Source organism: Jaculus jaculus, chromosome 2 (genome assembly GCF_020740685.1).
Source record: "Jaculus jaculus isolate mJacJac1 chromosome 2, mJacJac1.mat.Y.cur, whole genome shotgun sequence".
Lineage (NCBI taxonomy): Eukaryota > Metazoa > Chordata > Mammalia > Rodentia > Dipodidae > Jaculus > Jaculus jaculus.
The window spans coordinates 97634353-97653192 of NC_059103.1; the positions used below are offsets into that span (position 1 = coordinate 97634353).

The window sequence follows — 18840 nt, forward strand, 5'->3', positions numbered from 1 at the left end:
GCTACCCCCAAAATAGATGACCCACAATCCCCATGGGCATGACCTGCATCCCCATAGAGAAGGGTTCCTTTGCAAAAGGGACAGGGATGAGGGAAAGAATGGTACCAACATATGCTGTTTACATACTAAGTATGTCCATAACTAATAAAAAAAAAAACATGGGTGGTAAGTGAACATTATGATTCTCGTAAGACCTAGGAAGGAAGAACACCCAAAGATGTCACAGAGAATAACTGCATTGGGAGTAGGAAAAATTGTGGGAATGTTGGTTGTGATTAGAGAAATTCATGGCCAGAGGCCAGGGAATACTCCCTTTTCTTTGCCAGAATTTCAATTAATTCATTCTGTTTTTATAAGGCAGGGAGGAAAAGATGTCAAACATGACAACAGTGATGTTAGTCAAACCAGTTCTTTTTCACTTATGTTATTATTTTTAGCAGGAAATTTAAAAATGAACAATCCCATAATATTTGCAACAATTACTTGGATGGGAGTTCAAAAGAAGGTACTAAGAGATTATTATCAAGATATATTATATGTAATTGTTAATTAACATAAAAAGAAACACAATATAGTATTATTTGATTGTAACACACACCCAAAAAGAATTGCTTTTAGCCTATTACATCTGACTTTTTTCCCTTTTGTGTTCCAAAACTCAAAACAGTAAAGCTCATTCCCTTTCAACACACACACATTGCTGAACTGGGATGATAAAAGGGAAGCCAAGACAGAAGACGGGAAGGCTATAGGGATGCACGTGAACACTGTGCCCTGGGATGTCTAATGACCAGCAGCAAGAACATCAGATCACTTTACCTTTTCTCATCTGGGAATTCTTAGGGAAGGAATACTGTTATTATTTGCTAGAATAGTACAAAATTGTAAATAAGCTTGTTTCATTTGTCATGACACAAAATTATAAAACCATCAGGGGGCAATTCTGCTTTTGTTCTAGCACATAAATTATCAAATGGAGTAGTTCATCTTTTGTAGTACATATTCTAGGCACAAGTTGGTAACTTTATTTTTCAGGCCCTTTACTTATTTTCCTCAGGTGAATGACCATAAGTTGGTTGGAAGTTTCTTTTTAGAGGGGTGCTAGGAGTGTTTACACACAAAGACTATTTTATCAAGGAAGACCGAGGGGGCATAGGATCCTAAGACCTCTCTGGAGAAGAACCGTTTAAACTAAGAAGTGTACTCTCTGATCTTTCCCAGAAAACAGCTCAGTGTTGGGAGTGTGGGTTATGGGGCCTTTCAGGCGGGAGGTGCAAAGAGAGTGCTTGGAACATTCTGAGAACATTAATGGCCAGTGGATGCTGAGCATTAAACAGGGCACTGTGGGCGATGCTTAAGGAAACAGGGAGACAATCACACATTTGGAAAAGTGCGACCCATACAATTACTTACCTGGCAACTTGCCAATCATCAGATGGTTCATTAACACTTTATACACTTGGTTTCCAAGAAGTACTTAACTGGGCAGTACATGGTCATGGACACCTGTCCTGTAGTCCATGGTGACACACTGCAATGAACTTAGTGACCAGGCGTGCCTGGTACCACTCACTCCTTACAGTGCTCTATTCTTGACAAACTCTGCACTTTCCTCATACACCAGTGAATTCCCATGAGCCTCCCACTGATGTGTCAACAAGAAGCATACTACTTTTCCTTAGTGTGTCAAAGTATTAAGTAAAAAAGTATAGAAAAATAATTTGAGAAGCAGATTCTCTAGTGGAGAGTAGGTTAGCACCAGGACAAATGAGATAACCCTTACTTTTTTATAGAGAGTTTAGTAGGTGTAGACCCTCTTGTAGCCCATGATTGATGGTAGCTTGATATTAGAGAGTGGGCTTATGTTTGGATATGGTTCTGACTTGTTTCCCAGCTCCAGCTATGGGTCCCATACCACTGAGGGAATCAGTTAGCCAAACCAAGAGCAGTTGGTTCCCCACCACTATTGCACTTGTGTGGGCATCACAACAGGTTGTTTGCTGCTAAGTAGGTTAGACCATGAGTTGCTTGGACAGATATTGGTCATTTTCCCCCAGTCGCCCATGTACCACCTTCTGGCACTAGACGCGCTGACTATCTGGGGACTGACTGTCTTCCAACTTCCAGCCATGCCGTTCCATTTTATATGTCAACCACATAAGGTGTCTTCAGCAGTAGGGTCTTACCACTAACTTTTGGTGGGTCATCAAGTACTCTGACAGAAATCTGCCTGTCTTTTAGGAAACCTTTTAGGTCTCTCTGATCCAAAGCTCATGGTGGATGATAGCCACATGCTGGTACTGGGAGTTACAGGTCAGTGTCCACTAAGAGAAGGGGAAAAAAAGATAACTGATATATAAGAGTTAGAAAGAAGAGAAAGAGAGGGAGTGGGAGAGGGAGAGGGAGGGAAGGAAGATGTAGAAGATTAAGGTAAGTCTTCATCATACCCTCTCCAGTGTCTTGTAGTTCAGGTGTTCCCTGTAAGGGTCTGGTGCAGGTTCAGCCATTTGGTCTGCCTTTTAGGAAGTAGAATTGCTATTTGGGTCTAGTTTTGTGTTTCCCACCCAATCGATGCCCTTCCCTCCCTCCCCATCCATCCTAGTGTCTATAAAAAAAGTAAGGGTTATCTCATTTGTCCTGGTGCTAACTTACTCTCTGTTGGAGAATCTGCTTCTCTTTTTCAGGTAGATGCAGATCCTAAGGAGAGAGCCACCCCATCATACCTCAGTAGGGCCCCGGCTGAAACTAAGAAAAATTGGTGAAACAAGCAAGAGTAGTTTTCCTGATGAACCAGATACCAACAAAAGGGGGAAGGAGATCAACACAGAGAAAAATCAACTCCTACTAAATCAGAGAACCAGAGACCCAGAGGCCCCCAACCCCTCATCACTGAAGCAGACCAAAAATGAATCCAACATGGCTCAGGGAAATTTTGCAGAAGAGGGGGGGGAAATAATGTCAGAGCCACATGGTCATGATATGCAGAGACATTTATCTTACCCATAACTGTGGGCTAACTCCACAATGCATGACCCATATACCTCAACAAGGAGGGGCCAAGGGGAGGGGGTAGGTCACAGATGAGCCTAATAATGGTACCAAACTGACTGTATTTACTGAATACAAAACTATTTAATTAAAAAAAATAATTTGAGGAGCCTGGATAATGTCTAAAAACAAGTGAATAAAAAAGACTAGATGAAAGAGGTATAAGAAATATGTTCATAGTGGTAACCTGAATATTGGAAATGGAAGTGTTTCTATTCAGTTGCTGGTTCATTTAGTCTCTTATAAAATTTTATATTTTACAGTTGTTTGTAAAAAGAAAAAATAAATATTAAAAAAAGTTCCTGAAAGATCTAAAGAAAAAGGTTTCTGTAAGGACACAGCTACATAGCAACACATGCCTAATATTTATGCTCAGATAATTTTTTAAATTATTTTTATTTATTTATTTGAGAAAGGCAGAGAGAGACAGACATATAAGAGAGAGAATGAGCGTGCCAGGGCTTCCAGCGCTACAAGTCAACTCCTGTCACACGTGCCACCTAGAGCATATGGCTTGTGTGGGTCCTGGGGAAATTGAACCTAGGTCTTTTGGCTTTGCAGGCAAGCACCTTAACCACTAAGCCATCTCCCTGGCCTTGTTCAGAGGGCTTTGAATAGTTTTGATAACTATATCCAAGGCTATGTGAAATATGTCTGAGAATTTAATATTTTTTGATTCAAGGGAGCTTTTTTAAAAATTATTTATTTTAGAGAGAGAAAAACAGACAGAGACAATATGGGTGTGCGTGGGCCTCCTGGTGTGGCAAACAAACTCCAGACATATGCACTACTTTATGCACCTGGCTTTACTTGGGGACTGGGGAATTAAACCTGGTCACCAGAGATTTCAAGGAAACACTTTTAACCACTAAGCTATCTCCTCAAATATCAAAGAGATATCTTATCAATGCAGAAATGCTAAATTAAAATAAAATAATAAGGATGGACACTAAAATGTCATTATACTTTTTCTGTTTCATATTCTGGTTAATAATCAATTTAGTATACAATAAATATGTTTGATAAGAACAGAAACATATCTGATATTGTCTGTATCTAGACCATTAATACTTAGGACTGGAATGGTATAGATTTAGAGATTTAAAAAAAATAAGAACATGCTAACAATGCTCCCTTTGTCCATCCATCTTCCCTCCTACCATGTCATCCACTCACTGTGAATTTATCAAGAAAGGGTGCATCGAGTGTGAGGCACTAGACTTTTGAAGCAACAAACATACCCTTGCCTTCATGAGACCAACGTTCTATAGATGAAGATTGTGGTGGTTTGATTCAGGTGTCCCCAATGAACTTAGGTGTTCTGAATGCTAGGTTCCCAGCTGATGGAGGTTTGGGAATTAACACCTCCTGGAGGCGGTGTATTTTTGGGGGGCGGGCTTATGGGTATTATAGCCAGTGTCCCCTTGTCAGTGTTTGGCACACTCTCCTGTTCCTGTTGTCCACCTGATATTGGCTAGGAGGTGATGTCCACCTGTTCATGCCATCATTTCCCCTGCCATTATGCAGCCTCAAGCCTATGAGCCAAAATAAACCTTGTTTCCCAGAGTCTGCTCTTGGTCAGGTGATATCTGCCAGCAATGCGAGCCTGACTGCAGCACAGGAGGATACTGAACAGATTCACTCGGGCAGTGAGTGGACGCTGTAACGGAGAAGCAGCAGATGCTGCTCATGCGGGAGTGGTGAGTGGGGGACAGGCTAAGCTAGGTCAGGGAAAGGAGGAGGTGCTGAAAATCCCCTCAGAGAAGTGGTACTTACTTACACTGAGACATGAAGGCGGACTAGCCATGAGCTAAGGCCCTGGGGAATACAAAGTCGGACCATCATGGAGCTGTAGGGCTTACAGAGGGAGAGGCAGGGTGCAGTAAGAAGGGCATCAATTGAAGTTGGAGATGCAGGCTGACCTTCTGGAGCCTTGTTAATGTTTTGGATTTTACCCTGGCAGAAGCGGGAAGCCTGGGAAGGGTTTTATAGTAGAGTGACAAGACCGGGTTTGTATGCTAAAATTATTATTCTGCTATAGCTTGGAGAATAACCAGAAGAGAAAGTAAGCATAGGAATCACAGGGCCAGGCCAGAATTAACATAAAGACTGCTCAGGGTTACAATGATGTCTCAGTGGCTAAAGGTGCACACTTGCAAAGCCTGGTGACCCTGTTCAATTCCCCAGTTACCCATGAAAAGCCAGTTGAGCATTGTTTCAGGGGCAGGAGATTTTGGCATGCCCATATTCCCTCTCCCTCTCCCCACCTCTCTCTCTCTTACACACACCCATGCAAGTAAATTCAAAAAAGAATGGTTAAAAATTTAAAATCTCTCCCAAACATTTTTCTGCCATTGGTCAGTATCATAAAAACATTATTGTAATTCAAGATTACAAAATTTCTTGCCTGCTACTTTTACATCTGCACAACTGAATGAAAGAGGGGGGCTGGAGAGATGGCTCAGTTGTTAAGGTGCATGCCTACAAAGCCAAAGGACCTGGTTTCAATTCTCCAGTACCCACACACAGCCAGGTGCACAAGGTGGTACATGCATCTGGAGTTTTGTTTGCAGTAGCTACAGGCCCTGAAATTCTCATTCTCTCTCTCTCTTAAATTCTCTCTCTCTTAAATAAATAAAACTTTTTAAAATTATCTTAAATTTAATTAATTTATTTGAGAGAGACGGTGGGGGTGCAGGGAGGCAGACAGACAGGGAGAATAGGTGTGCTAGGGCCTTTAGTCATTGTAAACAAACTCCAGACACTTCCTGTACCTTGTACAGCTGGCTTACTTGGGTTGTGGGGAATCAAACCTGGGTCCTCTGGCTTTGCAGGCAAGCACCTTAACTGCTAAGCCATCTTGCCAGCCCTAAGTAAATAAAATATTTTTTTACAAAGAAAGTGGGTACAGCCCTTAAAGAGACAGATGTCATGATAAAAATATGATTGCAATAGCCTGAGGGACACAGGACTGTCTCATAATGCTGGCAGAGCCGTGGGGCCCATGGGAGGAAGAACCTTGAAAAGAAACAGCCCTTCTTGCAAGAAGTGAGGCCCAGTACCTCCTATTAAATGCATTTTCCTGAGGATGTGTTAATATTAATATATAATATATATTCATAAATAAGCTTTCTCAAATACTTGTAAGCACAAAGGAGAAAATGTAAATATTATCATGTATACCGCCCTCTGCCAAACTGCTTACAAGGGACAACTACAGCATTATTTATTAAAGGTAGGTTTGCAAATTCAAATTCTGTTTCGAGGTGGTTTGCATGACATTACCCAGGCCAGTTCTGGCATTTGTTGCTGGAGTAACGGATTATAGATAACATTGTCATATATTTCTTGCGTGCTTCGGAGTTTCTTTCACTGAAGAGAAAGTGCACAGCCATCCTCAAGTTCTAAGAGCACTTTCTAGTGAACAAAACCTAGAGATTCTAAGCAACTATAGAATGAAGGATGACCATGAATGGCAGGAGCTTAATCAGGTGGTCTCTCCCATCTCCCTTTCTTTCCTCTCTCTTTTTCTTCTGCTCTCTCCTTCAGATGCAAAATATCAGCAGTAGAGAGAAAATAAAGAGACTAGAAATGAAGTTTTTATAATTTTCTTAACCACATTAAAGAAAAACCTTAGCAGTCTATCAAAGACAAACAATAAGAAAGAGGTTGCTGAGCCTGACAGAAATAAAACTGTGATTGCCAATACCTTTCTATAGGAAGAATTTACAGAGTTCAAAACAGCCAGGCTGAGAGTAATGAACAGAGCTGGAAAGATCTAATCTTAGATGAAAGATGGAAAGAGTCTGATCTTAGTGACATATCTCTTCCTCCTGCAGACACTGTATATAGCTTTTACAAAGCTTGAGCACAACTTTTAGGCACTGTCCAGAAACCTTCCAGAACAGTATCTTAATGATGGCTTTTCTATAAACACTATGTTCAAGAGAACATCTGATGGTCTTTGTTCTCCTATCCTCCTCTAAGGCAAGGCACTCTATGAGGGTTACGCTGCACCAGGACAGAGTGCACACCTTCACACAGGATTAAGTAAGCTCTCCACTAAGGGCTTTGTACACCGAGTGCAGGACAGACACATGGCAGGGGCTGGAGCCTACCTACTGTATAAGACAGGTGTCCACACTCAGGCTGGACATCTATTTAAAGAACAGGGGAAGCTTTCACTTCTGATATTCACCAGACCCATCATCTAAGCTCGCCAGCTACAGCGTCATCCCTGAGAAGGCAACGGCTACTATATTCACAGTACATAGCTGAGGAAATTATAAACACCTAAATAAAACACAACTTTCCAGTTCCTTGGTAATAAGAACGTATATAAAGTAGTGAATTTCTATTTTCATTTTCTTTGCACATATTTGCAAATCAATTTATTTCAAAAAGACATAGTTAGCCAAAAAATACAGTTACCATAGTAAACCATGATAAATGAACTATAACAGAAATAAGAAAAATAATTTATTATTAAAAAATAAGGTTTGTCGTTATAGGAATACTATCATTACTGTGTAAATGAATCTAATATCAATAGTAGTAGTAACAGGTGATGTGTATTATGTTCCTATGCACCAGACATCTAATTTCTCACAGCAGCCCAGTGAAGAAGACTATGATTCACCCTAACTTACAGGTGAGGTTGAAAAGACATAGGAAAATTTAGCAACATGCTCTAAATACAATACTTATAACTCTATGGGCAGACGTACATAACTTAAAAACATTTCTGATTTCTGACTTAGGGCACATTCACTGAGAATTCAATTTGTATTTCTGGAGAGAGCTATTTTTTTATTTACTAGCCATTATAGGATCCAATTAAAATATAAATCAAAAATCTTAAGAACATTCAGAATTCACAGCACCAGATCCTGACCCATAAGTAGTAACAACTCAGTCCTTCAACTATAGCAGAAATTTAATCTTCAGGGAGACATCAGGCATCTTCTTGGGGTCTCTGTAGGCTTTACTGTTTACTAGAAAGCAAGCCAGTTTGAGGACTTCTCACCCCTCAGCTGAAATAATCTTTTTACTCATCACCACACAGAATAAGAAAAAAAAGATCACAGTATTTCCATGACTAAGAACAAGGGATAAAACCAGCCTTAGACTGCAAAGTCTGTACAAGAGAAATAACAGGAAAAAATCCTCATGACAGCAGGAAGAAGGGCAGCATCAGTAAAATAAAATAAAATAAAATGAAGCAATTTTCTCCTTGCTATTTGATATTTAGAATTTCATTCCAGTCCCGTGTTCTACAGTAACAACACTGCGGCTGGTTCTCTGATATGGCCACTTTTAAGAGCATGTCACAGAGATTAACTGCATCATATTCCATAATCTTCATCTACAGAGCCTTTCCCCTTTATTTGACGTGCTTCAGGTGAATACATGCTTGTTATGGAATAGATTTTAACCATTTTACAGCTCGTTTATTTTGTTTCTATGCAAGACGTAGCTCCTTAGAGAAGGAGCCGCCGTTATGGTGAGAACTCTGCTACACAGCCTGCCCGTAGGGCAGCAGCATTACCCATGAGCATGAGCATGTTAAAAGGCAGGATCCCGGGTCCTATGCCAGACGACTGAATCACCATCCTCATTTTAACAAGATCCCCGTGTAATCTATACACATATTAGTGAACAAGAAGTACTTTCCCTAGAAAGTATGTTAAATACCTATGCTTAAGAGATGAGGAATCTAGGGCTGGGGAGATAGCTCAGTGGTTGACCTGGATTGAACTCCACTATCCACATAAAGCCAGATGCACTGGGTGGCACATGCCTCCGGAGTTTATTTGCAGCAGCCCTGCTATGCCCATTCTCATCCCCCCCCTCTGTCTGTCTGTCTGCTCAAAAATAAATAAATATTTTTTAAAAGACATGAGAGGGGCCAGAGATATGGCTCAATGATTAAGATGCTCACCTAGAAAACCTAACAACCTGGGCTCGATTTCCCAGTGCCCACATAAAGCCAGATGCAACGGTAGCACCTTAGTGGCACATGCATGTGGAGTTTGCAGAGGCTGGAGGCCATGGCCTGCCCATTCTCTCTCTCCTTGCAGATAAATAAAAATTATTTTAGAAAAACAGATGAGGAATCTACATCTTAAATAAGTATAGAAAAACAGATGAGGAATCTACATCTTAAATAAGTATCCCAGGTTATTCTCGTTCAACTGGGCTTCTTGGCAACACTTGGGAAGAAAAAAAAAATCTGTTTATTGGTCTAACTGGCACTATATTCCATGTAATAATTTTATTCTTTTGGCTAAAACTGGACATTTAGGACATATTTCATCATACAGAAAATTTTGAAAGGATAGGGACAGATGTAAATGAAATCTTCAAGAACCTTTGGAAAACCTCAGAATAAAACTGTCATGATGAAGAGCCAAGACTGCCTGGGGGACAGTCTCAGAAAGTACAACTCGCCCTTCTGCTGGGAGAGGGGGAGTCTGTGACCTATGACCCACTCCTGGGTTGTCACTGCTATACCAAATCATTGCCATTTTGACAATGGGAATGAAAACTTAAAGCACTACTGCATGAGAATAACAAGAAGGCAATGCAAATCACACAAAGCACATGGCATATAATTGTGAACCAGTTTGGGGATTTTTTAAAATCCAGACTTACATATACATAAGGCATCCATAGAAACATATTTTATATTTAATTGAGGTCAAATGGCATGTCCAATTTTTTATCTTTTTCACTTATTTTTTATACCATGGATATTTTCTCATTATTTTCCAAAAGTCAAAACCACTGAAAGTCACTCTTATTTCACTTATATTGCTAGACCAGGACAAATTTCCCCTAAGTTATTTTATTATGGCTTTGCACAAGGTTTTTCTTGTTTTCCTTGCTCTTATGCAGTTTCTGCCTACCTCTATGGATACCAGACTAAAAATATATATTATTTATTTATATATTTGACAGAAAGAAAGATAGAGAACAGGCACATGATGGCCTCTAGCCACTGCAAATGAACTCCAGATACATGTACTACCTTGTGCATCTGGTTTATGTGGGTTATGGGGAATTGAACCTGAGTCCTTTGGCTTTGCAGGCAAGCATCTTAACTGCTCAGCCATCTATCCAGACCGACACCAGACTTCTGATTCTACTGCTCCATATCCAGCCTTCTAGAAATCCCCTATAGCACACCTCTGATGTTCATGTAGACATCTCACCACTGAAATTTGCTTTTTTGCTCTTAATCTACCCATTAACTTTATTCCTTCCACAACCCCAATCCATCTCTACCAGACTATCCCAAAATCACAAGTCAGCCCATTAGTACAAAAAACATGAAATGAGATCCAATTAGTCAGGGCTATTGGGAGTTGTGGTAAGTGGTCTTCATACTTATTTCAGCCAAGACTGACCTGACATTGGTTACAATGAATTTGAATCGAATGAGTTAAATAATCTCATGGTTAAATCTATTTGAGAAATGTGCATATTATATTAAACCTTTCCTAGACACAGTGACCATTAGCACATTAAAGCAAAAAAGCCTATTTAACCTGTTTAAACCAAGGATTTCTCATATGTATTTCACTTCAGAACTTTTTTGGGATATAATTGCCTAGTATTTCACAGAAGTCATGCTCTAGGAAACAAAAACTGAGATGCCCTTGTCTGTTCTATTAATGCAAGAAGAAAAATTTCATGCTTTGTCAGAGAATTTTAGTGCTTTTCAATGCATGCCTTTAGGATTAGCCCTGAAAATACATCTGGTTGTGTTTCTAATCACAAAACCAAACAATAACAACAAAACTAATGAACCATAATCACAGGACAGCAAGTGAAGAAATGTCCAAAATATTCTCCTATGTGTTAAATGTAATGGGCAACTCCTAGTGAAGATGAGGTGAGAGTGGGATGCAGTTTCTGGCATTCACATCTACAGGCAGCAGCATTATCTGTGGCATGCAACAGCCTTGGCAAGGGATCAAGGCAATCCACTCTAAGGCATATCTTTAAGGTCACACTCTCTTAGAGTGAGTGCTCTCAAGATCATTGGAACTCCATGTTTCCCCAGTTTTACCTTGTCAAATTCCCCTGGTGAACTTCACGTTATTTTCAATTCATACATGTATATGTATTATAGAGTTGTATAATACTAGAAGGGCTCTTAAAAAAATAAACTGGGGCTGGAGAGATAGCTTAGAGGTTGAGCGCTTGCCTACGAAGCCTAAGGACCCCGGTTCAAGGCTCGATTCCCCAGGACCCACGTTAGCCAGATGCACAAGGGGGCGCATGCGTCTGGAGTTCGTTTGCAGTGGCTGGAAGCCCTGGCGCGCCCATTCTCTCTCTCTATCTGCCTTTCCCTCTCTGTCTGTTTCTGTCACTCTCAAATAAATAAATGAAAATAAACAAAAATTAAAAAAAAACTGTGTAGAATCATGTTACCTCTGTTCGGATGTGTTTGCATGCAACCCTGCCAAACGTTTATGACTTTTAAGGCAGTAAATAATATAAATACCATATTGAGACATGAATAAAAATCAAAGTATATGATTATCACTAATACATAGGGAAAAAAGATGAATGAAGAAGAGAGAATTGAGCCAGGTACAGTGGCACATGCCTTTAGTCCCAGCACTTGGGAAGCCGAAGTAGGAGGATTGCTAGGAGTTTGAGGATAGGTTAAGACTACATAGTGAATTCCAGGACAGTGTGAGCTATAGTGAGACCCTACCTCAAAACCCTCTCCCTCCCCACCAACAAAAAAGGAGAAAGGAAGCATACACAGAGAAAAAAGTACTATGATTAATTTCAAAACCACGCAGATAAACACCTATGAAATGTGGGAAGGTATACTTTGGGGTACTCTTCATCCCAAAATGAACTTGACTTATGCATTCACAGCCTCACAGTGGTTACAGATACCTTGGAAAGACCAGTACTGTTCTGAGCCCATCAATATTTTGACATGGGGGTGGAGGAAGATAAAAGGGGAGACAACAAAGCATAGGAAGGACTGCCCAGCAAAAGGAGGGTCCTCTGTGGATTGCTGGAAGGAAAGAACGCACAACAAAAGAAAATATAATGGGATAGGAATACAATCAAATTACAAAATGTTCATCTATTAAGTTTCTCAAGTTAAAAAAAATAGTTATGTCTGCCAGGCATAGTTGCACACACCTTTAATCCCAGCATTCAGGAGACCAAGGTAAGAGGATCACTGTGCCTTCAAGGTCAGCCTGAGACCACAAGACCCTACCTCAAAAAAAAAAAAAAAAAAAAAAAGAGCCAGGTGTGGTGGCACATGCCTTTAATCCCAGCACTCAGGAGGCAGAGGTAGGAGGATCATCATGCATTCAAGGCCATCCTGAGACTGAATTCCAGGTCAGTCTGAGCTAGAGTCAGACCTTACCTTGAAAAAACAAAAAACAAACAAACAAAAATGTTACATGGTATAAGCTATAGTAAGTTCCTCATTTTTGAGAATTTTCAAGTAAATCTGTCAGGCAAATCCCATTTTTTTCTCACATTGCATAGGAGCTGTGATCCACCAAATGACTTGGTGACCATCTTACTGTTTCTCCACATGTGTCTTCCTGCATGTCCAATCACATCAACTCTGCACAACTCCTTGTTTTCACTTACCAGCATGGATATACGGCTACATTCATAGCCATACAGCTAGTTCTTTTTATCAACTCGACTTTAAGACAAGACCCGTGGTTGAACATTTCTGACTTACTGAATACGTCTCCTCTGGGTTTCTGAGGATCTGTCTGTATCCTGTTGTCAATCCTTCCTGAAGGTGTACTGGTAGGTGGTGCAACAGTTGTTGGTCTGGCAGGTGGCCTTTCTGGAACTGTTGGTGGTGGAGGTGTTCTGAGCTCTGTTGGGAGGGGCGGTGGAGGTGGGGGAGTAGGCTGTGGTGTTGGCTTTGGTGTAGGTCTGGTTGTTGGCTTTAAAGTGGGCCTGTTGGTCATGACAGGGGGAATGTGTGGTGTCCTCAGAGGCCACCGGGTACTTCCAACATCCGGTATCCTATTACTGTATCCTCCATCACCCTTCAGGATGGTATCATTTCTCTTTGGTACATGAATTGGACCTGAAGGTTCAATCATGACTTTGGGAATATCTGAAAGAGTACAGAGATTTAGATTAGTATGTAGCCATTTCACTCTAAACAGTGAAACATCAAACTGCAACACACACAGACAGATAGATACACACACACACACATACACACACACACGGAAATATCTTGTGCCAACTTGTCTTACTTTTCACATTTATATTATCCTGACTATCAGCCATTCCATTTTCCAAATAACAAATTCATGTGTGCTATGATACATGCAAAAACATATTGCTATTTCTATGATTATATGTTATTTGAAGCACAACCAAGTTTTCAATATTTATAACATGATAACAAACATAAATCAATGACAGTTTTTTAAAATGTGGAGACAATTATGTTTTACATTCAATACAAGAAATGAAGCCTGTGTTGTTTCCTCATGCTACATGTGAATAATGAAAATATTTTAAATTGTCTGTAGGCTAATATTCATCTCGCCTGCACTGTATGAGTATTTAGCTGTCATGCAAACAGCTGGTTGGAAGTTCTGCACACTCACAGTGCTCCTTCACCCTGGCTAACCTACGTGACCACTTTCCAAACACAAATGTTCTATGGTTAAAAGACCACTTGAGGGATATTTTTCCTTGATAATCTTCACCAAAAAGAATCAATATTTAATCTGCTTGGAATTATATACTTTCAACTAGGAATGACTACACAACAGTTCAAAAGCCCTTTAATCCACAGGATTTTATGCCCTGTGGTTTTTAGTAAATATTTTACTCAGGAAATTTTTAAAAATTACCTAGTGTTACATGAAATGTATGATAAATTATGGCCTTGGTTTGTAAAACTCTCATATTTGAAAGCATATATTTTTCATGTATATCTATTAACCTACTGCTACAAATATAACAAAAAATGCAAATGCAAAACAGTTTTATATGCAGGAGAAACAAATAGGGGAAACATTTTTTATAGTAAAGAGGCAGGACTTCCGGTTAAGATGGTGGCATAGGTACCACGCCAAAGCAGCCTAGGGGGGAAAAAGACCAAAAAAACTCAGCAAAATACACACTTTTACTAAAAAGTGAGGTGTATAGGAAATTAAAGTGGCAGCGGAGAAGTAGAAGAGTTATAGAGCATCCAGAGCCTGCACAGGCGGGAAAAGCGGCTCCGGCAGCTCGGCCAACCGCCACGGCCGCGGCGCAGCAGAAAACCGCCAGACTCGGCTCCAGCCGCAGGAAAAGCCAGGTGTGGGATTTTCCCCTCACATCGCGCTCTCCGCAACTCGGGAAACGTGAGGGGAGAGCGGCAGCGAGTAGTGGAGGAGCAGACCGCGAGGTAGAAGAACACGTGGAGCAGCAAGAGAACCAGAGCAGCCACGGCTCCCTCCCCACCCCCACCGCCTGAACCCAGCTCCAGCGAACAGAGCAGCGGCCCGGGACCCGGCCACGCCAACTTGGGCTGACAATGGGACCCAAGCAGGAGCAGAGTTCGGGAGCAACATCAGCAGCTCCAGCACCGGTACCAGCGGCCCCAGCAGCAGCAGACCCAGGAGTGGCAGCAGCGGCAGATCCCGCAGCAGCAGCTTCAGGGGGAGCAGCGGCAGTGGACACAGCAGCAGCAGCTTCAGCAGCAGTGGTGGCTCCAGCAGTGGCAGCTACAGCAGCAGCAGAGGCAGCAGCAGCGGCTCAGTTTGCCCCGTAGGAAAGCAAGTGCCCAGCTCCAGAAATCAGAACAGCAGCCCGACGACCCAGGCAGCAACTTGACTGAGACCAAAATCACCCAAGGTAACTGGGATTGCACCAGGGAAGGGTCTCACTTGGTCACAAGCTGACTTGGATCCCTCAACAGACCAGAAATCTAAACCTCTTTGTTGATAGAGGATCTGGTCATTATAATAACTACTCTTGCATACATACTCGGGGCTGTTTTTTGATTGAATGTGTACAGTGTTTAGTTAAATTTTAGAATCTACCTGTATTTTATTCCACTCAGCCTGCTTGAATACTCCTATAGCAGGGAAACTCAACCCCTAAGAACATCTTTGTAGATACTCTGAGAGTCTTAAGAGCCACATCTAATACCTTAAGGTCCTACCCTGAAAATATATTACATCAAATCAATTGATGCAACTAAGAATACACAGCTAGCTAGAAAATCGAAGCATTAACTTAATCCAAGATGCAAAAATATATACATTATAACACAAGAAACACTAAAAAGCAAGACGATATAAATCCACCTAAAAGTATTAATGCATCAGAAATGTCCTCCAGTGAGAAAGAGTTAGAGGAAATGCCTGAGAAAGAGTTCAAAAGAATAATTATAAATATGTTCAAAGAGGTCAAAGAACACATGAAAACAATCAAAGAAGAAATCAAAGAGGAAATCAAAGAGGAAATCAAAGGAATCAAAGAAGAGGCAGGACACCAATTTAATGAAATAAAGAAGGCAATACAAGACATAAATAGGGAAATAGAAATAATAAAGAAAAACCAGTCAGAATTACTAGCAATGAAGAACACAGTTAATGAAATAAAAAACTCTGTAGAAAATCTCACCAGTAGGATGGATGAGGGAGAGGACAGAATATCTAAGCTAGAAGACCAGGTGGCAGACCTAATGCAGTCCAACAAAGAGAAAGACAAACTTATAGAAAAGTATGAGTGGGAATTTCAAGATATTCGGGACACTATGAAAAGATCCAATATAAGAATTCAGGGCATAGTAGAAGGAGAAGAACTCCACTCCAGAGGCATAGTAGGCATCTTCAACAAAATCATAGAGGAAAATTTCCCCCAAATTGGGAAAGAGGTGCCAATACAGATACAGGAAGCCTTTAGAACCCCAGCCAGACAAAACCCAGAAAGAACCTCTCCTCGCCATATTATAATCAAACTTCCAAACACACACACCAAAGAAAAAATATTGAAAGCAGTTAGAGAGAAAAATCAAGTTACCTACAAAAGCAAGCCCATCAGGATTACAGCAGATTATTCAACACAAACTTTTAAAGCCAGAAGGGCTTGGAGTGATATATTCCAAGTTCTGAAAGATAACAACTGTCAACCAAGGTTACTTTATCCTGCAAAGTTATCCATTCAAATAGATGGAGAAATAAAGACATTCCATGACAAAAGCAGGTTAAAGGAGTATTTGAAGACAAAACCAGCTCTACAGAAAATACTTGATATAGTAAAGAGGCAGAAAACAGATAAACAAAAATGAAGAATATATCCAGCTTATCACCAAAAATAAATATTTATTTCAGATATACAAAAACAAATTCTCAGGGAAGACTCCATTACTTTCTTATCTAAAAGGAAACAATTAATAGATTTTAGTCAAGAAATTCATTTAAGATTAGAATGTGTTACTGAGTCTTTTTAGCTTTTAAATATTCCTCAGCAAGTGATTTTATTGTTTGTAGAGAAGAGAGTGCACACTAATATGACTAGGTATGAAGAGGATACGTCTGATAACTGAGTTCCTTATCTTCCTTAGCCATGCCCTTGGTGTTAACCTGTCTCTCCTGCTGCAGTCGAGAGGTGGAGGCAAGTGTCACTCACATGCACAATTCAGCCCATCGCCCTCGTATCCGTCTCTACATTTGCACTTGTAGGACCCGTGCACGTTGTAACACTGAGCAGAGGTGCTGCATTGATGCTGCCCGAGGGAGCATTCGTCCACATCTGCACCAGGAGAAGGAAAACAAGTGGTTCATTAAGGAAATAAATATGACGCCTGAGAGCAAACACTGCTTCTGCAAAGCTAAGACCCATGTCCAATCAGCAGGGAAGTGAAAGGATACAGTTCAGGTGCTTTACAACAGAACAACTACTGGGTGAAGCAGACCCTGGTTGGCTTGTTTAATTTAGTGCCTGTACCCACCCCTGCCCCGTCTCTAACATCGCAGCCATCACCAGTTATGAGACCTTTCAGTGCTACAAGAAGAAAGACCATTAAGGGATGGGTGAATTTCATTACCGTGACATTGATATTTGCCTCCAATGTACATGAGGTCGAAGCCTTTATGACACTTGCAGATGTAACTCCCAAATGTGTTGACACACTGCCTAAACCGAGGGCAGGAGACTCTTCCTGTAGCACACTCATCAATATCTGGAAACAAGTGAGTGCATCTTAGGAAGCGTGAGGGCAAGGTTAGCCACAGTTCATCATAACTGCATCTAGCTGGTCACCCCTACTGCCAAATACACATTGTTAAACTCCAGCTTCTAACCACCCAACAGAGCAGCTATTCTTTTCTCACACCTACAGTAGCATATACTGCAGCCTTGCCAATCCTGTGTGACAACTCCTCAATCATGTCTAGTTCATTCTACCTCTGAAAAATTGTAGTAACCTATCTACTCACTATCACTGCTCTCTATTCCTAGCCACCTTCTCCTACATGAGACTGATAGAGTCTATTGGTTGCTAATCTTATCTCCTCCAAAGCACTCCTTACCAAACTGTCCAAATTTTATTTCACTAAATCACAAGATCAGATCATTACTATGCTTTACTACCTTTCAACAGTTGCGATTTGCTTTTTTGAATTAAACCCAAATTTTGTGCCCAGGTCATTTTGAAGGCCCTGCAATAAGCAGTCCTCACCCAACTCGCTGGTTGTGTCTGAAACACCAGTCCCACCTCCCCACACTTTGCATTTAAGTCGCAGACACGTCTTTAAAACCTGACACTGTCCAGCATGGCGGAACACGTCTGTAATCCTGGCACTTGTGAAGCTGAAATAGGAGGGTCTTGAGCTTGAGGCAAGCCCAGCCTTCCCAGGAAGTTCAGGGTGAGTGTGGCTTACACAAAGAGACTCAAAAATCGAAACTGAAATATCTCATACAGGCCAGTTTCCCTCCCTGCAGACCCCTGCAACAGTTTCGCCTCTTGGCAGGTTCTTCAAGTAGCTAACGGCCCAGATCTTACTTTGGGGTTTTCACTATTTCCTATAGTACAACCTTCTGGTTTGGGGTTTCCTTCTTTCCTTTTTACTAACTCATGTCAACAGTATAGTTCAACTTTATTACTACTTTTTTTTTTTGTCTTCTCTTCCTTACTACAGATGAAAACCCTTTGTACTTTTATTTTTTTTTTTACATTTTATTTATTTATTTGAGAGTGACAGACACAGAGAGAAAGACAGATGGAGAGAGAGAGAATGGGCACGCCAGGGCTTCCAGCCTCTGCAAACGAACTCCAGACGCGTGTGCCCCCTTGTGCATCTGGCTAACGTGGGACGTGGGGAACCGAGCCTCGAACCGGGGTTCTTAGGCTTCACAGGCAAGCGCTTAACCGCTAAGCCATCTCTCCAGCCCACCTTTTGTACTTTTATCCATTGCTGCATACCCAGCACCTAGCACAGAAGAACACAGAAACTACTCAGCAAGTATCATGTAATTAGTACAGGCCTCCACAAAGTATTTCCCACACACCTGGTACTGTACTGAACTCTTTGATCATGTGATATCATTTGACACTCACAATGGGCTGTTTAGCTTTATTTTTATGTTAGAGAAATTGCAACCTGGCCACAGAAATGGCTTAGCAGTTAAGGTGCTTGCCTGCAAAGCCTAAGGACTCATGTTGGACTCTCCAGGTCCCATGTAATCCAGACAAACAGTAACACAAGTCAAGGTCATACATGTGCACAAGGGGAAGCATGCATCTGGAGTTCTGCTGCAGTAGCTGGAAGC

General features: G+C 41.1%; 1 protein-coding gene across 4 annotated transcripts in view; it reads right to left on the bottom strand.

Moving 5' to 3' along the window:
• The window catches only part of Npnt (nephronectin), an 83653-nt gene that overhangs the window by 13614 nt on the left and 51199 nt on the right, over positions 1–18840 (bottom strand). For all 4 annotated transcript variants that reach the window (XM_045142874.1, XM_004662996.2, XM_004662997.2 and 1 more), the window contains 3 exons: positions 17117–17251; positions 16699–16821; positions 12785–13174 (listed from right to left, as the gene is read on the bottom strand). In XM_045142874.1, coding sequence (XP_044998809.1) covers positions 12785–13174; positions 16699–16821; positions 17117–17251 — 648 coding nt within the window. The remainder of the gene's footprint in view (positions 1–12784; positions 13175–16698; positions 16822–17116; positions 17252–18840) is intronic.